We start from the raw sequence: 23,424 nt of genomic DNA, 5'->3' as shown, positions 1-23,424 counted from the left end.
GTCAGACTCAGGTTTAGTTCTATTGGAAACATCCTTCAGAGGAGGTGCTATGTGCTTCCATCGGAGGAAGCGAATGACCAATTTCTTTTTGTGTTGCTGGCAGCCTGGAATCGTTGTCTAGACCCCACTCACTGACTAATGCCTCGTCATTTTAAGGAACAAGTATGGCTGTCTCTGAGTAACACAATCAGAAAAGCATTTCCTGGAATATGCGTTGTCCGTTTGTTTGTATTTCCCAGTCATGAAGACAGCCCTGCAAGTCTTGGTGGCTGCACCCTGGGGCCCATCCCAGAGCCCTTTAGGAAACTGTCGGCCTGGGACTCCGTGCAGGTGGCTTGGCTCTGTGGGGTGCTGTGGCTACTTTTCCCCACTAGAGGACAATGTGGCTCCAGGACTTCATGTGGTTCCCAGCCACTCTTGCAACTCCCAAGCCTCTCAGAAGGCCAAGCCTTTGGTGTGCAATTATTAGGCACCAACTGTGTGCCTCCTGGGTCGAGGGGAGAAAGAGGTCAAACATAAAATTTTGTGGCACTGTTTCCCAAGCTAGTTTCTTTGTACTGTCTTTTAAAAATAAACCCAGGTACTTCTCCATCTTTTTGATAACACTTTGGACCCCAGTGCTGTAAACTGCAAATTTGGTTCCTTGGTTTGGGGGAGAAAAACAAAAAATGGCAATATATGGGCTTTTCAGAATGTGAAGGGATCCAGGAAAGATGTCAAAGTGTATTAATCTCTGAAATAATTATTCATGTATTCAACACCATGTATCGAGTATCCAGGAGGAAGAGGGTGCTGATTGAGAGGTACTCTGTGCCAGGCGCTCTCTTCCTTTTTACTACGTGTGTCAAGCTGTGTCATATTGTGTGTGTGTGCTCAGTCATGTCCAACTCCTTGCAACCCCATGGACTGTAGCCCGTCGGGTTCCTCTGTCCATGGGATTTCCCAGGCAAGAATACTGGAGTGGGTTGCCATTTCCTACTCCATGGGATCTTCCCAACCCATGGATCAAACCCACGTCTCTTGAGTCTCCTGCATTGGCAGGTGGATTCTTTACCACTAGCGCCACCTGGGAAGCCCTGCATCATATTAGCCTCATTCAAATCCATAGAAACTAAGGTTCATTGAGCCTAAGTGACCTAACCTGCTGGAGGTTATCTTACTAGATGCAAATGGAAGTCTGTATGAATAAAGATGTGTGTTTTCCACTAACCCCCTGGATACCATATCAAAGGGCATCGTTCTCAGCGGTAGAGAAAGTGAGGTGATTCTGAAGGCATCCTTTCCTTGTGGAGGTCCTGCTGTAGCATGGACTCTTACAGGTACCCCGATAAGTGGTCAGCCTCACGACACACAGGCTCTGCTGCTGTCCTTGATGCGGGGGCAGGTCACAGACCACTACTCAAACGGCTCCATCGGGCTCTGCTGCCAGGACGCCTTTGTGTGGACTGCCCACTCCCCCTCCCCCTCCACCGCTGCAACCAAGGCCCTCGGGGCATCTTCAGGATTCAGGCTTTAACCCATCCATCCACTTGGAATATATAGCAAAGCCAAGACAGACATAGCCCCTACTTTTTGCAATCTAGTTCCACGGAGGAAGACAAAGGAGACACATGTGTTATCAGGGGAAAACAACAAGCTCTGGCAAACTCTGTGCTAATGTAGCAAATAATTTCAAACCCACCCCCAGTCTCGTCCCCATTACCTCACAGTTCAGTCCTGGCGGCACAGCCGCACTCACAGCATAGGAGCCCCAGCTGTGAAATTGACTGAAGGCAGTTACGTTATTGAGAGAGAGTGACAGCTGGCAGTTGGGAGGATGGACTGACGGGCTTAAGCTGGGAAGGAAGATACAGGTGGCGGGCATCTAAAGGCACAGAGCTTGGAGTGCTTGGAGAGGCCCAGTTGCCCTCAACACCTCAACCTCAGGCAATCAGAGCCTCAAGGTTCTGGGAAGGGAGGACGAGCGTGGGTATGCTCCAGCCCCCAGCCTTCTCCAGAGGAGCCCTGAGATAATGAATGAGCCATCAGCCTGCGCCTCTGCTCTCCCGTGAAAGGACCTCCCACCGCAGACCGTTCCTCTGCAGATAGAATTGTGCCCCAGGAGCCATCTGGCAAATGTGCCCGCTCCTTCAGCGGTTCTGGTATTTCCCTGGCTTGCAGCCCCTTCCTCTTGGATATAAATTGTTGCAGCGAACCACGCCAGTAGAATGCTTGCTGGCGCTTCACTGGCTTTCCCCGAGCCTGGTTAACCCCATGGCTCGCAGCCTATGAGGCTGTTCACAGCTAACGGATGTCTCGGACGCCTGTGTGTCTCCTCTCTGCTGTTCTTGTGTATTTGAGAGTATGCAGAGCAGGCATACAAGCTGCAGACCGGAGCTGCCTCCGCCGCAGCCACCAGCTTGAGCGGCTGGGAGGACAAGCGCATTTCCGTTGCAGGACGTCCTTCACGGAGAAGGGACAGGTTAACTCCATCTCTCTGCAGAGGACTCGGCCCGCTCCCCGAGGAGCCACAACAGGCCGCCACAGCTGTAGGACAGATCACGTGCTCCGGCCGCACGCGGGAGGCTGCCCAGCAAACCCAGACAGACTGCCCGCACCAGCCCGCCGCTGGGCCCCCATTTTGCACAAAGCCATGTCCCTCCCCTGACCCAGCCTGATGGTGTACAAGGCTGGAGAATTATGGGTCACCTTGGAGCCACTCGCGAGCCAGCCCCCTATTTCCAGCCTGCTTTCTTGATTCTAATTTAGAGAATAGAGAAAGGCAGGAGACGGAAGGGGAGCCTTGTGAGTCTCTCATCTCCTTGGTGACGATGCTTTATGGACAGGGGGGCCAAGCGGAGTCGTCAACCATAAGCCCCCCTCACCCCCATTCAGGGAGTGCTGGATTGTTCCAAAGGGGTGGGAGAGGAAGCAGTCAGTGCAGAAGCTCCCAGAATGTCTCCATCACCCTAACAACGAGCGGGCAGTTTCTATGCAGATTCACACCTTCCTGCCTCAGTACATGCAGTTCCCTCTGTCTTGAACGCATCAAGCTTCATCCACCTGGCCAACTCCTACTTGGTGGTCTCTTAAGATTCAGCTCGGCATCACTTACTTGGACCCCCTTTCTGCCACCACATGCTCTGCATACATCTCTACCCAGTACCCATCACATTGTACCATTTTTTTTCCCCCCTAGCTTTTTAGCATGTCTCCTCCACCCGACTTAGACCTCAGTGAGGGTCTAATTCATCTCTGTGTCTGGAGCCTCAGTCTGTAAAAATGCTCATCGGCAGTGTTCTGGAGGGGAAAATCAGAGATCGCAGAATTGAAAGATGGATCTTCCTACTGAAATCCCCTAGTCCCACCCACATGGTTTGCAAGAGACAGAACTGAGGTTAGGAACCTGTGCCTCCCCCAGGGTCACCTGTCTACATAGTGGGCAGAGCTTGGACATGAACCCAGGCCTGTGAACTTCTGGGCCTGCTCGCAAGTGCTGAGGAATCCCATCCTCGTGTGCATTTGTCCTCTCCAGCTTGGGTAGAAGGGCTGACCAGAAATGATTAGGCTTCTGAGCTGGCAGCAGGAGGATGAAGGATTAGAATGAAAACAATTGAATTTCAGAGCCCGAAGAGATGTCACAAGTCATCTAGTCTGACCTCTGCATTTACAGATGAGGAGACGGAGGCCCACGGGGTTGAGCTGCTTTGCCCAAGGTCGCTCAGCAAGCTGGTGGCAGAACTAGGGCAAGAATGCCGGCCTCCTAATCCCCAGGAGACCTGGAGTGAACCTCCCACTCCAGAAAGATGATGGCCAAGCCCCCCTGACCAGCTGCTGTCTGAGGGGCGGATCCCTGGAGTCCTGGACTCTTCTGGGCTTTTCTTTCCCTCTCTCGGTGGCACGGCACTTAAGTAGGGTGCATGCTGCATAAATGATAAAGCACGACTCCCTTCCAGGGAGGAAGGCCGCGTCTGGGCAGGCAGTGTGACAGATGGTATTTACAATGTGTACTGAGAAGTTCTCACACAGCCTCACTTGGGCAGAGTGGCTGAGATGGAGGAAGCAGATTTGCGTGCCCACCGTCTCACTCCTGTGCCTGGCATTCCTGCTGCTGTTGCCACCGCTGTGTTTCTGTCCAGTCTCCCTTGCGCTGGTTGCCCCTGGCCATCCTGGATCTGGAGCTCCAGGATGGTCGGCTGCTGCCGCTACATCCTCATCATCAGAAAGGACCCCAAGGCATCCTTCAGCAGAGCAGATGCTGGACTCACTGACATTCTCCCTGAAGGAGGCCGAGAAAGTCTTCTGAGGCCAAACCCTGGGCTGCGTTCCTAGGAATTCTGACATCCGGGAGCCCTTCCCCAGGCATGGAGAAGGAGAAATAGGAGAGATTCATTCACTGAGCAGGTCGTTGTTGCCGTTCAGTTGCTCAGTCGTGTCCGTCTCTTTGCAACCCCACGGACTGCAGCACACCAGGCTTCCCTGTCCTTCACGATCTCCTGCAGTTTGCTCAAACTCATGTCCACTGAGTCAGTGATGCCATCCAACCTCGCCCCCTTCTCCTCCTGCCCTCAATCTTTCCTAGCATCAGGATCTTTTCCAATGAGTTGGCTCTTCGCATCAGGTGGCCAAAGGATTGGAGCTTCAGCTTTAGCATCAGTCCTTCCAAAGAATATTCAGGGTTGAGTTCCTTTAGGATGGACTGGTTTGATCTCCTTGCTGTCCAAGAGACTCTCAAGAGTCTTCTCCAGCACCACAGTTGGAAAGCACCAATTCTTCAGCGCTCAGTCTTCTTTATGGTCCAGTTCTCACATCCATACATAACTACTAGAAATAGTCATCGCTTTGACTAGACAGACCTTTGTCGGCAAAGTGATGTCTTTGCTTTTTAATATGCTGCCTAGGTTTGTCATAGCTTTTCTTCCAAGGAGCAAGCATCTTTTAATTTCATGGCTGCCGTCACTGTCCCCAGTGATTTTGGAGCCCAAGAAAATTAAATCTGTCACTCCTTCCACTTTTTCCCCATCTATTTGAGCAGGTGCTTTCTGTGAACCTTCCAGGTGCCAGGAATCATTTTAGAAGTCAAACATTCTGCTGTCAGCAAACAGAACCAAGTGCTTTTCCTCATGGAGTAGATGCTCAAGCAGGAAGTTTACCACAGGCTTTGTGGCAGATTGCCTCCAGACTGTGTCCCTTTCACTCTGCACAAACTCCCGTCTGACTCTGCAGTGGGGGGTGACAGCAAACCACTCCCCTCCTGGGGACCCCACACACGCAGCTCAACAGCAGCAAAGCAGAAAACAATCCAATGGCTTCTGCTTCACAGCCAGAGACCCTCCCAGCATTCTGACTTCTACCAGCCTACAGCTGGACAAGCCCCACCTACTTGCCCTGGGAGAAGGTCACTGCAGGTCGTGGTCAGGACCTGTGTATTTAACTCTTTTTTTTTTTTTTTTTGGCCATGTGGTGTAGCTTGCAGAATCTTAGTTCCCTGACCAAGGATCAAACCCCCAGCCTCCTTCATTGGGAGCATGGAGTCTTAGCCACTGGATTGCCAAGAAAGTCCCTCTTTCACTTTTAAAATAAGAAGTTTGGGGGCTTCCCTGGTGGCTCAGTGGTAAAGAATTCACCTGCCAATGCAGGAGACATGGGTTCGATCCCTGGTCTGGCAAGATCCCACATGCCATGGAGCAACTACTGAGCCTGTGCTCTAGAGCCCAGGAGCCGCAGCTGCTGAGCCCACGTGCTGCAACTACTTAAGCCTGCGTGCCCTAGAGCCCGTGTTCCTCAGCAAGAGAAGCCACCGCAACGAGAAGCCTTCACACTGCAACTAGAGAGTAGCCCCATCTCGCCACAACTAGAGAGCCCACGCAGCAACAAAGATCCAGTGCAGCCAATAAAGAAAATAAAAACCCAGAAAGCCTCATTTTCATTTAAAAAAAGAAAAAGAAATTTGGTGAAAGGGATGGAGAATCAAACCCCCTCTGGGTCTGGGGAGTCTTACTGTCCCCCCTTTGTATCTGTTCTGCTACCTCAAAAAGGCCAGCTTTTTGAGGACGAAATGAAAGGACAAATATGTAAGTGTTTTGAAATAAAGGCAACAGAGATACAATTGTATTTTTATTATGCAGAGAAATCTTTTCTGTAAAACATAAACTTGTTTATTATTGAGGGCTGAGACTAGTAACTGTGTATTAGACCCCATGTCAGATCAAGAGACATCCTCTGTCTTTCATTAAAGAGACATTTGTTCGACTTCTACCATGTGTTGGGTATTGTGATGGGGGTGACACTGAATAAGCCATAATCTCTCCTTCAAGGAATATGTATTTGGGTACAAGGAAGGCAAAACTTAAATAATGTAATGCAAGGTCAAAAGAAAAAGTGATCCAGAGGAAGCAGTGGTTCCACTTGGGCTTGGAGGGTTGAGCAAAGACTTCTGAAGGAGAAAGCATCCATCAGAGAACACACAATTGAACTCGAAGGTGCTGTTTGCTAAGGACACAGGGCCTACCTGTGGCATAACCAGAGGTCACACAGAGCGTTGGCGGCCCAAAGAGAATCCAGAAATGGGACCCTGGGGACAGCCTACCCCCAAGGAGGTGGCAGAGAAGGAAGAGGAGACCCAGAAGAGCAGCTGAGAGTTTCCCTGCATGTGTGTGTGTGTGCTAAGTCATTTCAGTCAAGTCCAACTCTGCAACCCCCTGGATTGTAGCCTGCCAGGCTCCTCTATCCATGGGATTCTCCAGGCAAGAATACTGGGATGGGTTCCCATGCCCTCCTCCAGGGGATCTTCCCGACCCAGGGATCAAATCCACATTTCCTGCGGCTCCTGCATTGCAGGCAGATTCTTCACCACCGAGCCACCTGGGAAGCCCTTCCCTGCATGTGCGATTGGCTAAAGCTTGGAACTGGGCAAGTTTCCCCTGTGCTTTTCTGAGCTTTTTCCTTTTGGGTGCCCACGCCTCTCTTTGAAAGGATCTGGTGTCTATGGACCTAGACGTCTCCAGTGATTTAAGTTCCCTGGAAAATCGGGGGCCCTGGAGTGAAAGGGGAAGAGACGAAAGGCGAGAAGAAAAAAAAAGTCCATTTAGCAACCTTGTTGCGTTTGATCTCAGAGACAGCGGGCAATAATGGAAGAATGTTGGAACTGGGGACGGAGGAGGGTTGGATTCCAAGTGTCTGTCTCCCCCCTGAGCCGCACCCGCTGTTCGGACTTGCAGACTTCAAACATGACTGGGGGATTCCGGGAAGACAAAAGAATTCAGGGCCGGGGCTTGGATCTCAGTCAAAAATAACTCATGTCTTCATCTCAAGCAGCTCGGGGCTGTTTGCAGGTTTCTCAGAAGATGGAGCTGGATGCAGGCAACGGGGACCATGAGGGTCAGTTTTAGGTTTGCTTTGGGGAGAAAAAAAGTGCCTTGAGGGGTGTGGGCCTAGCTGAGGGAGACATCCGGATAGGAAACTGCTGTTGCAGACGAGGCCTAAGCTGAGAGGTTCTGGAGAAAAAGTCACCCCCTTTTACCCCTCCTTCTCAGCGCTGCCATTTGCTTTGAGCGGTAATTACAGCTCTTAATGTTTCTTCCCTGTCTTCTCATTAGCTCATGGTGTCCACAAACAAACTCCTGGGCCCCCCTCACCACCCTCCTTCCCTCTCCCTGGCTTTCCTGCTTCTCTGATAGCAGGTCCATTGTGCTGGTGCTCCCAGAGCATCAGTTCCTTAAAGAACCCCCTCTCCCTCTCTTGGTGGGTGCATCTTAGACACTCAGCCCCCAGGCAGCTCTTCCTCCCTTATCCCACTGGGCTGTAATTAGAGGATTATCTAATTTTCTCCCAGGAGGCCAGGGTCTGGATCTTATTCCCTTTGTATTCTCAGCACCTCGGCCAGGGTCTGGCAAAGAATGGACACTCACAATGTGTTAGTTGAATTGCTCTCCTGGGCTGCTGCCAACTTAATCTTCCTAAAATGCCGCTCCAGTTAGAAGCCGCCACCACTTACTTCTTCCATCGCCCATTAAGCAAAGTCCAGGCTCCTCAGACTGGCACTCAAAGACTTTCTCGACACGACTTCTCACCCATCTGGCCACCCCCAGTTTGTGCTCACCCACCAAGTTGTTCCCAAGACAGTCAGTGGCTTTCCTGTCTCTCTGCTTTTACTGCTTTGGTTCTGTCCCCCGAGAAACCCTTCCACACTCTACTGCAAAGCTGCCCCCTCTGTCAAGGTTCATCTCCATCGCTCATCCTGCCCCTCTGAGTTGAGTCTGACACTTCAGGGTTTGAACTGCTTTCTCCCAGGCTCTTATCCTGGTCAGCGTTCACTTAGCATCTGGCTGTCGTGTGGTTAGTCGCTCAGTCATGCCTGACTCTTTGTGACCCCATGGACTGCAGTCCACCAGGCTCCTCTGTCCATGGGATTCTCCAGACAAGAATACTGGAGTAGGCTGCCGTTTCCTTCTCCAGGGGACCTTCCCAACCCAGGGATCAAACCCGCGCCTCCTGTGTCTCCTGCATTGCAGGCAGATTCTTTATCCCTGAGCCATCGGAGAACTTCAAAAGAGGTCATGGGTGTTGAGCTCTTACACAGTGAAGAGCAGAGTGTCAATGCCAGTCCACCTCTACTGACTGTCATCTCCAGGCAGACCCAGGGTTCCCTTGGGCGGGGCCCGTGAACCTGAGTGCCTGGCCTTGCAGCATCCAGTGAAAGTGGGTGGTCACCGTGCCCTTTCTCTCCTCTCTCCCCATTAGGACTCAGAATGTGCTGGTCCTCAGGTCGTCTCAGAGTGGGACCAGAGCTGTCAGAGAGCCCGGCTACTCCTACCCATCAGGGGTTCTGGGCCTTGGGACCCAAGGTCCAGTCCCACTGCCTGCTGGGGGGTGGGCTGGCCCCAGCTGCACTTTCTGCTGGGGCTGAGGAGAGCCACGGGCTGGCTGGTGAGGTGGAGGCAACGCTGAGGGCAAAAGGTGCGTGTGGCCTCAGGTTCATAGGAGCTGCTGGATGTCACAGCTGGTCTCCAAGTCCAGATGGCGGCGCTCCTTCCAGCAGGGACTGGGCGCAGGCTCCTGAAGCGAGAGTCCTTGCTGGAGTTCAGGAATTCTTCCCCAGGAGACTTGGGAACACTGTCTCCCAAGGTGGGGTGAGGCGTTCCTGGGACTGATGGAGGAACAACATCCCCTTCCAGATACTTCCCAGAGCCCCCCTCTCCCCTTTATTCTAACTGCTGCTGCCCTCACGACCGCTTCCTTGGATCGTTGTTGTTCATTCACTCAGTTGTGGCCAACTCTTTGCAAGTCCATGGACTGCAGCACATCAGGCTTCCCTGTCCTTCACCAACTCCCAGAGGTTCACTCAAACTCATGTTCATTGAGTCCTTGGATGGCACCTCCCATCTCCCTATGCTTAGGGTTAGGGAGGCCAGCCTCCTAGACAGATTTTCTTTGACCAGGGATAGAAAGGCAGTCAAAGTGTGCAGTCCTAACCACTGGGCCACCAGGGAATTCCCTGGAGGGATCTTTTCAAATATTACTTTCCTGCTCATAATCCTTTGGTGGCCCCCCTATTGCCCTTAGGGCAAAGTCCAAGTCCCTTTCTCAGGAAACTCCTCACAGCCCTTGAAACCTTCAAACCCTCTGCTCCAGGCTGGGATCTTTCTTTCTTTTTTTTTTTTTTTGATGTGGACCATTTTTAAAGTCTTTCTTGAATTTGTTACAATATTGCTTCTGTTCTATGGTTTCTTTTCTTCGGCCTTGAGGCTTGTGGGATCTTAACTCCCTGCCAGGGACTGAACCCTTACCCCTTGCATTGGAAGGCAAAGTTTTAACCACTGAACCACCAAGGAAGTCTCCCAGTCTGGGTTCTCTACATTGAGTTCCTTGCTCTAATTTCCAGCCATGCCAAATTGATTGTAGTTCCTTTTCCAAACCATACTGCTGCCCAAGCCCAGCCTCTGTCCATGCCATTCCCTCCGCCTGGAAGGTCTCCCCTCCAGCTTTCCCACTTTGCTCCGTTTGGGGGCATATCCTTTGGGAAGCCCTCTTGGACCCACAGGAACCCCCTCCTTTGGGTTTCTATACCCTTGGACTTCCCTGGCTGTCACTCCCAATTAAACAGCTTCTGGAGGTCTGGGTCTGGATCTTATCCACCTCTTGATTCCCAAAGTTATCTCTCTGGCACTTAGTAGGAGCCCAGCAAGGTTCAGGGAACTGAACGGAGCCTGCTGAGGTCCCTTCCACTGGAGGGGATGACAGAATTGGATGGGTTGATAAGAGCTGTCCCTGGGCTGAAGAAAAGGCAGAACCCAAAGAGCAACTGAGGTCAGAGACTGCCCAGAGACCAAGCCCTCTCTGAGCTCTTCTTCCCTCTCCCCTGGAACTGCCCACTTCCTGACCACTTCTCCAGCCGGGAAGATCTAAGTGTACCACAGCCAGCAGCCAGGCAGGTCCTGCAGGTGAGAGGAGCGGGGCTGGTGGGGGCCGTGCCACTGCCCCCGGGCCCCCGGCTGCCCCTTGTCCTTTGCGCTTCTTTCCACAACGGAGTCCATCGGCCTCTGTTCTGTCCCCTGAAAGCTGTTTCCAAAATCACATCCTATGCAGACAGTTTTATTTACAAGGAAATCTTGGCAGGATCTTGACTTGTTAGTAGAGTAGGGGTGGGGGGAGGGTGGTGAGAAACAAAAATAGTTGGAATGATCACACTTTCTGAAACCAGAGATGAAAATTGGTGTCTGTAGCAAACTCACCTAATTAGAATGGAGTTAATTTCCTTCTCTGGGTTTAGGGGGAGCAGTTATTGTCGGCTGAGATGGTCACAGGTTGGATCCTGGGGTTATGTGTTTGCTTTATGAAGATGAGCACATTAATTGCAACTTGCACTACTGGAAAAGAGCATCCATTTCTGAGAGGGAGAGAGAGGAGCAAAGGCCAGTGGGTGAGTGGGTGGTGGTAAGAGGGGCGGAAGAAGGCACCTTTGGTGTGGGCTGGGGGCTGACTGGGGCACATCACCAAAAACAAATCCCTGAGGCCCTGGGAGAGCAGGGCACCTGTCCCAGCCGGCCACTGGCCACTGGCACCGTTTACAGGCAGAGCCTCTGCTTAAGGGAGACTGCCTCTCCTGGGAGGTCTTTCCTGCAAGCAAACAGCACCAATTTTTTTCTTTAGAAGATCCCCTACTCCTCTGGCTCTAACTCGATTCCTACTTGCTGTAGTTTCTTTACCTCTCATCTTGCCTGGTCCTATCTTTGTCTACCTGGTTCAGTGAAGCCAGGGCACTGTCCCAAAGCTCTGGGTGTGCGGAGGGCAAGATTTCAGGGTTTGGGGTCCGGGACTCCTCTGATTTCTCCCTACCTGAGCCTTCCCGGACCTCCCAGGATCCGGGACCTTAGTGAAGGAAGGGTGGCGGTGGGGGGCGGGGATCCTGTCTTCCTAGCATCCTGCCCCCATTTCACTCCCAGTTAACCCCGACATTGCCAACTTAGCGAGAACCTCGCCCGTGCCACCTTCACGCGTCTGCTGCCTCCAAGTCAAGTTAGCCCGGTGGGTCTCGGCGAGTAGAGACTGCACACCCCCCATGCCTCACCCCACCCGGTCCCACACGGAGAGACAAACCCCGGCCGGGCCGGAGGCAGGTGCCGATGGGGCCCGGGCCCGCGCAGCCCCACCCCCGCCCGGGGCCAAGCAGCCACTTCCCCGCCGAGCCCGCCGCAGCCCTCCTCCTCCGCGGGCCGCGGCGCTCTGACCGACTGGGCCCGGGCGGGGGCGCCCGGGGGTGGCGGGTTGGGGGCGGCCGTCCCGGGAGCAGCCCCGCCCCCGCCTGCGCACCGCCCCCGAGGAGTCCGCGGGGAGGAGGAGACTCGGGCGCAGAGCGGGGGCCGCGGGAGGCGAGGAGGGAGCGCGCGGGGAGCCGCGGGGCCGAGGCCGGCCCAAGGGCGCCCTCGCCTCGGACCCGGGCGTTGGGGCCGGGGTGGAGGCGGAGGCCGGCGGGGCCGCGGGCGCCGCGAAGTTTACGGCGGAGGGCCTGGCGTCCCGGGGTCGCGAGGCGGCGGCGCGGGGGCCGGGACCATGGGGGCGGAGGCGGAGGCGGCGCGGCGCGCACAGGCAGCCCAGAGCGGCGCGGCCGCCGCGGCGCAAAGTTAGCCGGGCGCCCCGGGACGAGCCCCGCAGCCGCGCCGGGCCCCGGACGCCGCCCCGGCATGGGCGAGCACCCCAGCCCGGGCCCAGCGGTGGCCGCCTGCGCCGAGGCGGAGCGCATCGAGGAGCTGGAACCCGAGGCCGAGGAGCGGCCGCCGGCGGAGGACGTGAGTGCCCCCTCCCCCGCCCGGGCAAACTTTCTGGGGGGCGGGGGCCGCGGTGGGGACCGCTGCCCCCGACTCGCCCCCCGCGGGGTAACTGGGAGGTTTCAAGGTGACGCGGGAGCGCCCCGGATTGGCCGGGTCCCCGCGGGCTGGAGGGGGCGGAGGGAACCGGTCTCCCCGAAACGCGCGCGCGCCATCCCCTGCTCGGGCTCCCGGGGCTTTCCCGGCGGAGCGCAGCGCCCGCCGCTGCGCCGGGGACCCGCCGGCCGCCGAGCCCCCTCCTCGCGGCTGGTGCAGTGCCCGGGACACGGCGTTTTCCCGCAGAGGCGGCCGCGTCACAGCAGTGGCTCCCCTCCCCTCCCACTCGCGACCTGCGGGCTCTCGGAGCCGGGGAAGGAGCGGGCGCCGCAGAGTCCCCGGAAGCCGGCGGCGCAGACCGCCCTGGCGACCCCTTCTCCGGTCGCTGATGAGCCCCGGCCCGGCACTTGCCCTGTCCAAGACCCTGATCGAAATTCTAGCTGGCCCCTGGCCCCCAGCCCGGCTGGAGGACGGACAGGAGGAGTGCCGGGAGAGCTTTCGTTCCCAGAGGGGGGCTTAGGAGTCCCAGACCGCGTCGGTGCCAGCGACGGTCCCCTGGAGAGGATAGGGAGGGGTGCCCCACAGGGCTTCCCTGCCATCTGCTGCCGGAGTCTCCCCGCCTCCCTCCGGTCCTGGGAGCCATGGGCAAAGCCGGCACCGGGGAGTCCTGGGAACTGGAGTTTCTTAAGCTTCTCCCTCCCGAGGTTAACCTGCTCCGCAGAGGTGAAAAACTGGGCAGACGCTCCGCCCTGCCCCTGACCTCTCAGGGTGGGGACTGGGAAGTGAAGCCCGGCCCCCCGACGGTTTACCCAGCCTCAGCCGGGAAGTCTGAATAGGGTTGTATCCCCTCTGGCTCTTGTGCTTAAACCCCCTCTGTTGCTCTGGTCCCATCGCTTTGGCTGACTCTTAGGGGCTCCTCACTTAGGCTCAGCCTGCAAAGAAAAAGGGGTGGGTTTCAGAGCATGCAGGAACCCCCTCCTCCCAAAGTAGAGGCCAAACCTTAATGTTTATGCCCAGATGTGTTTTCCGGATAGGGGGTCTTTGACCCCCCAGCAGGTGGAGACGGCTGCAGCCGTCTGATGGAATTGCAGGAGATGCATCCGGGCATGCATTCCCAGGCCTGGGAGTAGACACCGAGATAGGAGCTAAGGGGCAGAAGTTATTAGAGGCCCTTGGACAGAATGACACGCTTTTTTTTTTTATTAAGGAATTGTTGAGAATCACCCTTGCTCTGCTCATGTCCCCTCCTGCGCATCCCAGAATGAGGGATGCTCTCCCTCCCCAGTCTGAGTTCTCCCACCTTTGCTAGGTGTAGACTCATTTGGGAAACTCTTCCCAGGGCTCCCTGGCCTCGGGTCCCTGAGCCTGGGCCCGCAGCTGGGAGGCTAGGTCAGAAACAGCAGGGGGCTGCAGAGGCCTTGGTGATAAGTGTGTTTCTTTCTCTCCTCTTCCTCCTCTCCTGCATGGCTCCTTCTCTACCAGCACTGGAAAGTCCTGTTTGATCAGGTAGGTGAGCAGTTAAATGCCCCCTCCCTCCCTGCCAGCACTCCTCAGTCTCCCTGCCTGCGTGGGCTTCCCCAGCTCGGCACTCCAGAGACGGTGACGTGGGGTGGGGGTGTGGCCTAAGGCAGCTCTGGGTCTGAATGGTACTGCTCTCCACTGCTCTCCAGGTTTCAGGAGGAGGTGGGGGGCGGGGGGGAGCTCCCTTAAGAGATCCTTCCCTGCCTCCTCCTCTCAATGCCACTCCACCGGAACCAGCTTTATACCAGGGAGAAATCCGACAATACGCATTGAAAGCCTGGGATGTTCTCTGTGTGCAAGGGGATGGCACGTTTGGGCTGGGGAGGTGGGGGAAGGGCTTAGGTGAACATTCCCCGCCCCCCCCCCCCCCCGCAACTTTTTTTTTTTTTCTCCTCCCACCATCACAGATCCACGGCCACCTCTGAGGTCAGATCCTTGCCATCCTTGGTGGGTGACTCAAATATGAGCCCTATTTGAAAGTTGACCACTCTTGATTTTGCCTCAGGGATGGGGGAGCTATAGATGGAAAACACTTATGTGATTGTTTGCAGCACCTCAAGTGGAGGTGTGGGAGGTGGAGTTGGAAGTGCCCTGCATTGGCTTTGGAATGGGGAGACCGGCACTTGACCTTCAGCAGGGAAATGGTTCACTTCTTTGTTGGGAACTGCTTTTGCATGCTGTTGTGTGTGTTTCCTTCTCCCTCCCTGTTTCACGAGCTGACCCGGGTGTGGGGGAACAGTGAATGTGGTGCCCTGGGCTGAAGACGATTATGCCATGAAGTGTGTGCGACTCTAAGACACCAGTCTGGTTGGGTCAGAGGGAAGGTGTTGGCTTGGAGAGGCAGATAAAGCTGAAAAAGTAGCCTGCACCAGACCTCATCCTGTTGAGTGCAGGGGAAGCCTTTCAAAGTATTTTTGGCAAGTTTGTTACAAGATCCAGGGGGTACTTTGGGAAGATGCTGTGTGAGAGTGGGGTAGAGATGAGAAGCTGGCTAGGAGCCTACTGCAATGCATGGAGACAAGCACCTTGACTTGGAAAAGTGGGAATGGAAAGGAAGAAGGATATGGTGATGGGAGAATTGGAAGATCTTATTAGACTGGAATAGATGAGGTGAACCACATGTATTACCTTGAGGTTCTTTTTTTTTTTTTTAATTTTTATTTTATTTTTGGCATGTGGGATCTTAGTTCCCTGACCAGGGATTGAACCTGTGCCCTCGGCGTTGGGAGCACCGAGTTCTAACCACCTGACTACCAGGGACGTCCCACCTTGAGGTTCTAAATGTAGTTTTGGGACTTCCCTGGTGGTCCAGTGGCTAGGATTCTGCACTCCCGATGGAGGAGACCTGGGTTTGATCCCTGGTTGGGGAACTAGGTCCCACATGCCACAACTAAGAGGTCCATGCAGCAACTAAAGATCCTGCATGCTGCAATGAAGATCGAAGATAGATCCGAACAAATGAGTTCGACCACGTGTGTAACATCGAGGTTCCGAACCTGAGAGGAGAAGGAGAAGTAAGGGTTTGTAAAACTGACAACTTTGATTTCAGACCAGTTCAATTTGAGTCAGCTAAATGCAGATGCCGAGTGGGACTGAAAACATGGAATTCAGGGGACTTCCCTGGGGGTCCAGTGGTTAAAACTTCGCCTTCCAGTGTGTGTGTGGAGGAGTCCTATTCCTGATGAGGGAGCGAAGATCCCACATGCCTCTGGGCCAAAAAAAAATCAAAACATGAAATAGAAGCAACATTGTAACCAATTCAATAAAGACTTTAAAAATGGTCTACATCAAAAAAATCTTTAAAAAGAGAAAACATGGAATTCAGCTGGAAAGACAGGGTGGGCCTGGAGAGGAGATTTGGGGGGCGTCATCCCCTTAACACAAGGCCTGACTGTGACGTGGGGAGCTTCCCACCGCTCCGGTCCTGCTGGGGTAGACCGACTCCCCCTCGGGCTTCTGAGAGCACAGCAGCTGCTGGCCTGATGCCCTGAGGCAGGAGGGAGCCGCCTGCTGCCACCGATGCCACGACCAGCAAGCTGCCAACCCTTCACACCTCCTGCCAGATTTAGAATCGAAACCTAGAACAAAGTGTATCGTTCTTTTTTCCCCTCTGTCTGTGTCTTTCTCATTGGATTAATTTCCTTCGCCAGTCCCTGCCTATGTGTTTACATTGTGAAACCAGCGATTTGGACGAATGGAGGGAAGTTTTTAGGAGGAAGGATTTGGAACTAGCGGGAGCAGAGATAATGCATCATACCTGATAGCAGTGGGTGGTCTACGAAATCCAATTTTTCCCACTGGAGGGAGATCCCGAGTGTCACAGAGTTCATCCCCCTGCTTCTGGGAAGGCCCACCCGGAAACCATTCTGGACAGACACAATTCTAGGAAAGAAACTCCCCAAGCTTACGCTGGACAGGTTTTTTTTTCTCGCTATAAGTTCTGCCTTATGTTCACTCCCCAGCGCTTTAGAAGCCCATTTCTGTTGTCTTCCTTCCTATTGGTGCTTTTTGTTTTAGGAGAGCTGCGCGTGAGCGGGGGCGCCCGACCTCTGGCAGATACCCATCCTTCTGCGTCTGTCCCCCCTCCTTTGTGCAGTTCCTCTTGGACCATCCCCCTGATAGGGCTGAATGCAGAGCAGGTGTGAGGCTTCATAAATGGTCGTACAAATTCAGAAGGGCCCCTGGAGAGCTGGGGGGTCTTATCCTTTCTGACTTTTCCTCTGGGCCTACTTAAAGCGGGATTTGGTGATGGTGAACTTGGTGAACTCAGGAAGGAATATTTGGCTGGGGGTTACCCGCAGCCTCCCCACAATTTCTGACAGGAATAGCCCCGATGGGTCAACCTGTGCTGCATGGGGTGGGGTTCTCCTGACACTTGTCAGAATCCCTGCTGGCTAATGTGGCCCTGGAATTCACCTTTCTGAGGTCACGGCATGGGGAGGCTGGCCCCAGTTAGTCTGCCTTCCTTTTCTGGGTCAAGGGGATACCAGGGGTCACCTGGTTTCAATCTGGGATCTGCTGGGACCTTTTTCCACTGTTAGGGATGGTTTTGGAGCAGTCTCTCTGTGCTGTCTGGTTCTTCAGCATGTAGAGTGTCTTTGACCCAACATGATGCTGATTGGAGCCAAGAGCTAGAAACCATGACCTTGGCCTTTTGATCCTATGGGGATACCCCTCCACCAGAATGCCTTCTGGGGGGTTGGAGGTGAAGAAAACAGGTGACCCCAGCCCCATGGAAGTTTACTCAGCTGGTCCCCACTGGCATCCTGGGTGTTTGTCTGGTCTGTTCAAGTAGGAGTGCAACACGCCACCCAACCTCACCCCCTCCCCTATGTTTCTCTGTGGATCCCAGAAGTTATAACAGGCAGGAGGCCTGAAGATCATCACTTCAACCCCCAGGTATTCAAGGTGCCTGTTTCCTGTTTGAACTTCTCATTGAGGGAATGATCTTTTCATAGCCTTGGAATTGGAGTGGTTTTCCCAAATACTGGATCTTAAAATTTAAATATTAACCTGTTGTTATGGTGTAAAATAATGGTAAAAATGTCTTCTTTTTCTGCAGTTCAATCTATTGGGCTTTTCCTTCTTGATTCCTTATGTTGTTTCAGAGCTGAGACACTTTCCCTCCCTCTTCAGATCTCATGAAGTGTTTTTGTTGTTCAGTTGCTCAGTTGTGTCTGACTCTTTGCAACTCCATGGACTGCAGCACACCAGGCTTCACTATCTCCTGGAGTATGCTCAAACTCACATCCACTGAGTTGGTGATGCCATCCAACCATCTCATCCTCTGTCACCCCCTTCTCCTGCCCTCAATCTTTTCTAGCATCAGGGTCTTTTCCAGTGAGTTGTCTCTTCACATCAGGTGGCCAAAGTATTGGAGCTTTATCTTCAGCATCAGTCCTTCCAATGAATATTCAGGATTGATTTCCTTTAGGATAACTGGTTTGATCTCCTTGCTTGAGAGTCCAAGGGATTCTCAGAGTCTTCTCCAGCACCACAATTTTTTTTTAAATTTATTTTAATTGGAGGCTAATTACTTTATGATATTGTAGTGGTTTTTGCCATACACTGACATGAATCAGCCATGGGTGTACATGTGTTCCCCATCCTGAACCTCCCTCCCCATCCCATCCCTCAGGGTCATCCCAGTGCACCAGCCCTGAGCACCCTGACTCATGCATCAAATCCGGACTGGTGATCTGTTTCACATATGATAATATACATGTTTCAATGCTATTCTCTCAAATCATCCCACCCTCGCCTTCTCCCACAGAGTCCAAAAGTCTGTTCTTTACATCTGTGTCTCTTTTGCTGTCTCACATATAGGGTCATCATTACCATCTTTGTAAATTCCATATATATGCATTAATATACTGTACTGGTGTTTTTCTTTCTGACTTAACTTCACTCTGTATAACAGGCTCCAGTTTCATCCACCTCATTAGAACTGATTCAAATAGCACCACAGTTTGAAAGCATCAATTCTTCCGTGCTCAGCCTTCATTATGGTTCAACTTTCACATCCATACTTGGTGTGACTACTGGAAAAAACATAGCTTTGACTATACGGACCTTTGTTGGCAAAGTGATGTCTCTGCTTTTTAATATGCTGTCTAGGTTTGTCATAGCTTTTCTTCCAAGGAGGGAGCATCTTTTAATTTCATGGCTACAGTCACCATCTGCTGTGATTTTGGAGCCCAAGAAAATAAAGTCTTTCACTGTTTTCATTTTCCCCCATCTATTTGCCATGAAGTGATGGGATTGGATACCGTGATCTTAGTTTTTTGAATGTTGAGTTTTAAGACAGCTTTTTCACTCTCCTCTTTCACCTTCATTAAGAGGCTCTTTAGTTCCTCTTTGCTTTCTGCCATTAGGATCTCATAAATAGGTGCTTCTATTTCCTACTTCTTTTTCTCTGATTAAAAAAAAAAAAATCGCCGTGCGCGGTGGCGCGCGCCTGTAGTCCCAGCTACTCGGGAGGCTGAGGCTGGAGGATCGCTTGAGCTCAGGAGTTCTGGGTTGCAGTGCGCTATGCCGATAGGGTGTCCGCACTAAGTTTGGCATCAATATGGTGACCTCCCGGGAGCGGGGGACCACCAGGTTGCCTAAGGAGGGGTGAACCGGCCCAGGTCGGAAACAGAGCAGGTCAAAAAAAAAAAAATCCTCTAACCCTTTACTCCCTCCAGATCTAATTCCTATCCAATTACACCAGCATCAATTATTAAGAAAGCCTTCCTTTATTTATTGAGAAATTTTATCATTTGGTAAGTTTTTATTAACATATGTGGTGGGGTTTTTTATTTCTGATCTATTCCCCTGATATTTACAATTTTGCCCAGGTAAAGTACCCTTTATTTATTGCTTTACATTTCTTCCATAGGTTTCCTCCAAGCTTCTCTGTTTCAGGTTATGCTTTGATAGTCTCCCAGTCCCTTCCTGAACTCCAGGTACCCTCAAGGACCCAAGGTCAAGCAGCAGGTCCGTGGCAGACATGGGACTGGAGTCTGCTAACTCATAAAAGGCTCTGGGGTTGGAAAACCATTGCCACATTCACACATACAAGTGCCTCTAAGATCTCCAAATGTTTAATGAGCAAAACTGTTTGGAGCAGAGTTCTGTTAAGTCAACAGAGCACAATTGCTTTCCAAGCTCAAGCATGTGAGAAGGAAAAGGGAGAATTAGAAGGAACTTGATCATGTTTCCTGTTTTCCCCTTCCCACTGGGGAGCATGCACTTTTCAGTCTCCAAGAAGAGACCCCTAACTTTGCTAATCTCCCGGAAGGGAAGCAGACAAATCTTGACTCTCCTTCCAAAATTATAAACATGTTGCAACCACAACAGGAGGCTATGCTTGGGTGGGCTGCTGGAGAAAACCCCATATGTGGGGCAAATAGTCCTGGGTTCAAGCCCTACTGACTCTTGAGATTGGGGACAAGTGACATTAGCTCTCTGAGCCTCAATTTCTTTATCTCTAAAATGGAGAGGATAATCTTTAAGTCCAGGGATGATTGTGGGAGTTAAATGGAAGTGGAAACTCTTAATAATGTCTGATACCCAGTGGACATTTTTGGTTGGTGTTTTTGTTTGTTTGGGTTTTCCTGTTTTGTTTTTGGCTATGCTGAGTGGCATGCGAGATCTTAGTTCCCTGACCAGGGATTGAACCCACGCCCCCTGTGGTGGAAGCTTGAAGTCTTAAGCCACAGTATAGGTTTGACAGCTGTCTTTTGATGGGGAATCAGAATTTGCTAGAATAAGCCCAGGGTCGTTTCTGAGATCCACACCTCCATAGGGAAGGTCTCTGCCTCTACCTTCTCAGCCCCAGCTCCTGGAGACAGAGCCACTTGTGTGCTCAGAGGATTTTCCTGCTTGCTTTGCCCAAATGTCTCCTCTGCCCGGTCCCCTTGCCGCCAGCCTGGGGTCTTGCCTATGCCTGACCCTAAAGCCAACCTCATTTACAGTCCTGCTGGCTGGCTTAAGACGGTTCTGGGAGCTGAAAAGAGGTGCAGATGAGACTGCTGTATGGATTAGTGAGGAGCTGCAGAGAAAACACGTGCCACAGACTCAGGGGCCTTGGCGGCGCCCCTGGGGACACAGAATTAACCAGCAGAGAGGGGTTGCCTTGCTGGGCTCAGTACCTCCAGCCCCTTATCAGGTGGTGTCCAGGTCCCTAGAGTCTCTGGACTCTCCTCCATCACAAAGGCTGCTCCCCTCCCCTGCCCCCAGGGACCGCAGTGGTCATGCTGAATTAACCCTTTTATCCCTGACCACACCCAGAAAGGCACTGGATGGCAGTTGAGCCGTGAGGCTGAGGGAGCTGAGGCGCAGTGCTGCCTGGCTGCCTGGCTGCCATGGAACAGGCACACACATGTGGGAGCAAACGGGTCCAGCTACCTCCCTGCCACACCGTCTCTGGCTCTGATGTCCGCTCCAGGCGCCAGCCCTGGCTGTGGGCCACCTCTCCCCGGTCGGCCCCTCTGGGGCTGCGGCCACCTCGAGGACCTCGGCTCATCAGGAGGTCAATGGAAGCATCTTGTCCAGTCTGCTCACTTTGCAAATGAGGAAACAGAAGTCTGTGACCTTCGGAGGTCACTTGGTGCTGGAGTCTCAGACTGAGATGAGAGCCCAGCTCTGCTTTCTCTCTGACCTGTGTTCCTGCCGCCGGGCCATGCAGACTTCTGGCCGCTTCCTCAGCACCCCAAGTGACTCAGGGATAGGTGAGGACACGGAGTCTGGCTTGAGTCCCAGTTCTGATCCTCCTCGCTTGCTACGTGACAAGAGGCCAGCTGGGCAACGTCTCCAAGCCTCAGTCTTCTCATCTGTCTGCTGCCTGCCTTCAGGGCTCTTTCGGGGCCTAATGACATGCTGGGTGCATAGCATGTGGCGGTGTGTAGTGAGCCCCTGATAAAACATACATGGTTGTTACCGCATTCCTGGAATTTGAAGAAATTAACACCATTTTCAAAGTTACCTCTGGGTAATAGTTCTAGGTCTTGAATCAAAGTGTCCAGATCCCCATTCTGCGGTTCCTTCCAGCTTATCAAGCTGACTTCTTCGGGGCAGGAGATGGAAAAACCATGCTCCCTCTGAACTTTCCACAGAGAGAGGAGAGAAGTTTTTGGATAGAGACTGCTGGGGGTGGGGGTTAGGGGGTGGACATCCAAGCATCTTTCCCTCCACTCACTGGCTGTGGGATAGTCCATGGCAAGAACGAGGCATCACGTACCAGGGGATCAGAGCCCAGGGCAGGCCTCCTCTACCCAGGGTTCCCATTTGACAGTCCCTGGTGAGCCTGGGCACAGGTCTCTGCTTTGTGTTATGGAAATGAGCTGGTGAGCGTCTTGAGTTGTGGACAACTTGGCCAGCCTTGTTCCACCGGCTTTTTTATTTATTTTGAAAATTTACTTATTTATGGCTGCACTGGGTCTTTGTTGCTGTGCGCAGGCTTTCTCTAGTTGTGGTGCTCGGGCTTCTCATTGCAGTGGATTCTCTTGTTGCAGAGCACGGACTGTAGAGTGGTCTCAATAGTTGCAGCACATGGGCTTAGCCTCGGCATGTAGCATCTTCTCAGACCAGGGATCCAATCCATGTCCCCTGCATTGGCAGGTGGATCCTCAACCCCGGGACCACTAGGGAAGTCCCCCACCAGGTTTTTAATTTACTTATTTATTTTTATCTTTTATTTTTTTTTGCCACGCCACATGGCAGACAAGATCTTAATTCCCCAACCAGGGATCAAATACGAGTGCCCTGCAGTGGAAGCATGGTCTTAACCCCTGGACCACCAGGAAAGTCTCCCATCACCTTTCTTAAAAGCATGGTCCAGGTTTGAGTTGCAAAGTATTCCTTTGAGAGAGCAAACACTGAGCACGTGCTCTGTGCACACAGGTTGTCTCATTTTGCTCTCTTAACAACCCTGGGAGGTGAGTGGTACAATCCCCTCTTCACAGAGGAGGAAACTGCGGCGTGGAGGGGGCGGGGGGCAGGGCCCAAGCCACAAAGCAAATGAGGACCCTCTGTAGAGGGGTTTGTGTGTGTGGACACGAGTCTCCTGGGTGGCCTCAGAACTGGGGCCCAGGGCCACAGGAGGCAAAGGAGCCCGGTGACCCTGCATCCTGCCCACCCTGCTCCCGGTCAGAGGTCTGCATCCACTTCCCCCCTCCCTGCATCCAGCGGGACCGTTGGTGGTTTCCAAGAGAAACAGCTGGAGGAAATGGCTTTAGGCTGAAGCGGATGGGGTGGGGCAGAGGTAAGACCCCCCTCCCCACTCTCCCTGCCAGTGGCCCGCCTGCCTTTATGGCTGTGACTCGGCCTCAGTCCCCCAGAGGCCCTGATGGCCGGGCCTGGATGAGTCAGCACAGGTGTTCTGTCTGCTTCTGGGACCCAAGGGGCCAGCCTCTGAGTTCCAGCCCCCAGCTGCCCCCTCAGGGCCAGTGCACCTCCAAGGCCTTCTGCGGGGAGGGGGCTACTGAAGGGGACAAGCGGGGTCCTCCAGGAGGCTCTCTTTCAGGGTGAGTTGGGGAGGGCCTGGAGGGAAGAGGTGGCCCCCACGCCTGGGCACCCACCTGACCCTAGCTTTCTGCACCTTGAGGGAGGTCTGAGAGCTCATCTTCCCTTCACGGCCCAGGTATTGAGAGAGAGAGCTGGGTAGTTTTCTGGAAATAGACCAACTGCCCAGCAGCTCAGCCTGGATCCAGGCCAGGACATCCTCGGCGTCTCTGCTTGAGGGAAAGGTGTTCCAGCTTCCTAATCAGCCTGCCAACCTCAGATCCGGGGGATCAGCTCTTTGACTAATGGGGGGTGATGTTCAGGAGTCTGGCCTACAGCTTCTGGGAGAAGCCCCTTGGGAGGGATGGAGCCCTGGGCTGGCAGCTGGAAGGACAGAAATAATGTAACTGGGAATTCTAGAATTTCAGAAGGTTCACTAGCCATCAGATGCCTGGCCAGACCCCAGGGGAGCACGAGCGCCCCTCATGCCTCCAGGTGGGGAGACTGGAGGGCAGGAGAGGTCAGAACCAGGCTTTTAAAAACTGGTCTCTCCTTCCCAGGGAGGCTTGAGGTCTTC

At 53.3% G+C, this 23,424-nt stretch overlaps 1 protein-coding gene across 2 annotated transcripts in view; it reads left to right on the top strand.

Moving 5' to 3' along the window:
• The first annotated feature begins 12,161 nt into the window (after window positions 1-12,161).
• Window positions 12,162-23,424, top strand: part of RHBDL3 (rhomboid like 3) — a 55,201-nt gene continuing 43,938 nt past the window's right edge. Inside the window, exons 1-2 of one of the 2 annotated variants that reach the window (XM_061142824.1) lie at window positions 12,162-12,266; window positions 13,824-13,847. In XM_061142824.1, the coding sequence (XP_060998807.1) occupies window positions 12,162-12,266; window positions 13,824-13,847 (129 nt within the window). The remainder of the gene's footprint in view (window positions 12,267-13,823; window positions 13,848-23,424) is intronic. The other variant, XM_061142825.1, reaches the window with a different exon arrangement.

Source organism: Dama dama, chromosome 5 (assembly GCF_033118175.1).
Source record: "Dama dama isolate Ldn47 chromosome 5, ASM3311817v1, whole genome shotgun sequence".
Classification (NCBI taxonomy): Eukaryota; Metazoa; Chordata; class Mammalia; order Artiodactyla; family Cervidae; genus Dama; species Dama dama.
This window is presented reverse-complemented; position numbering and strand designations above follow the sequence as displayed.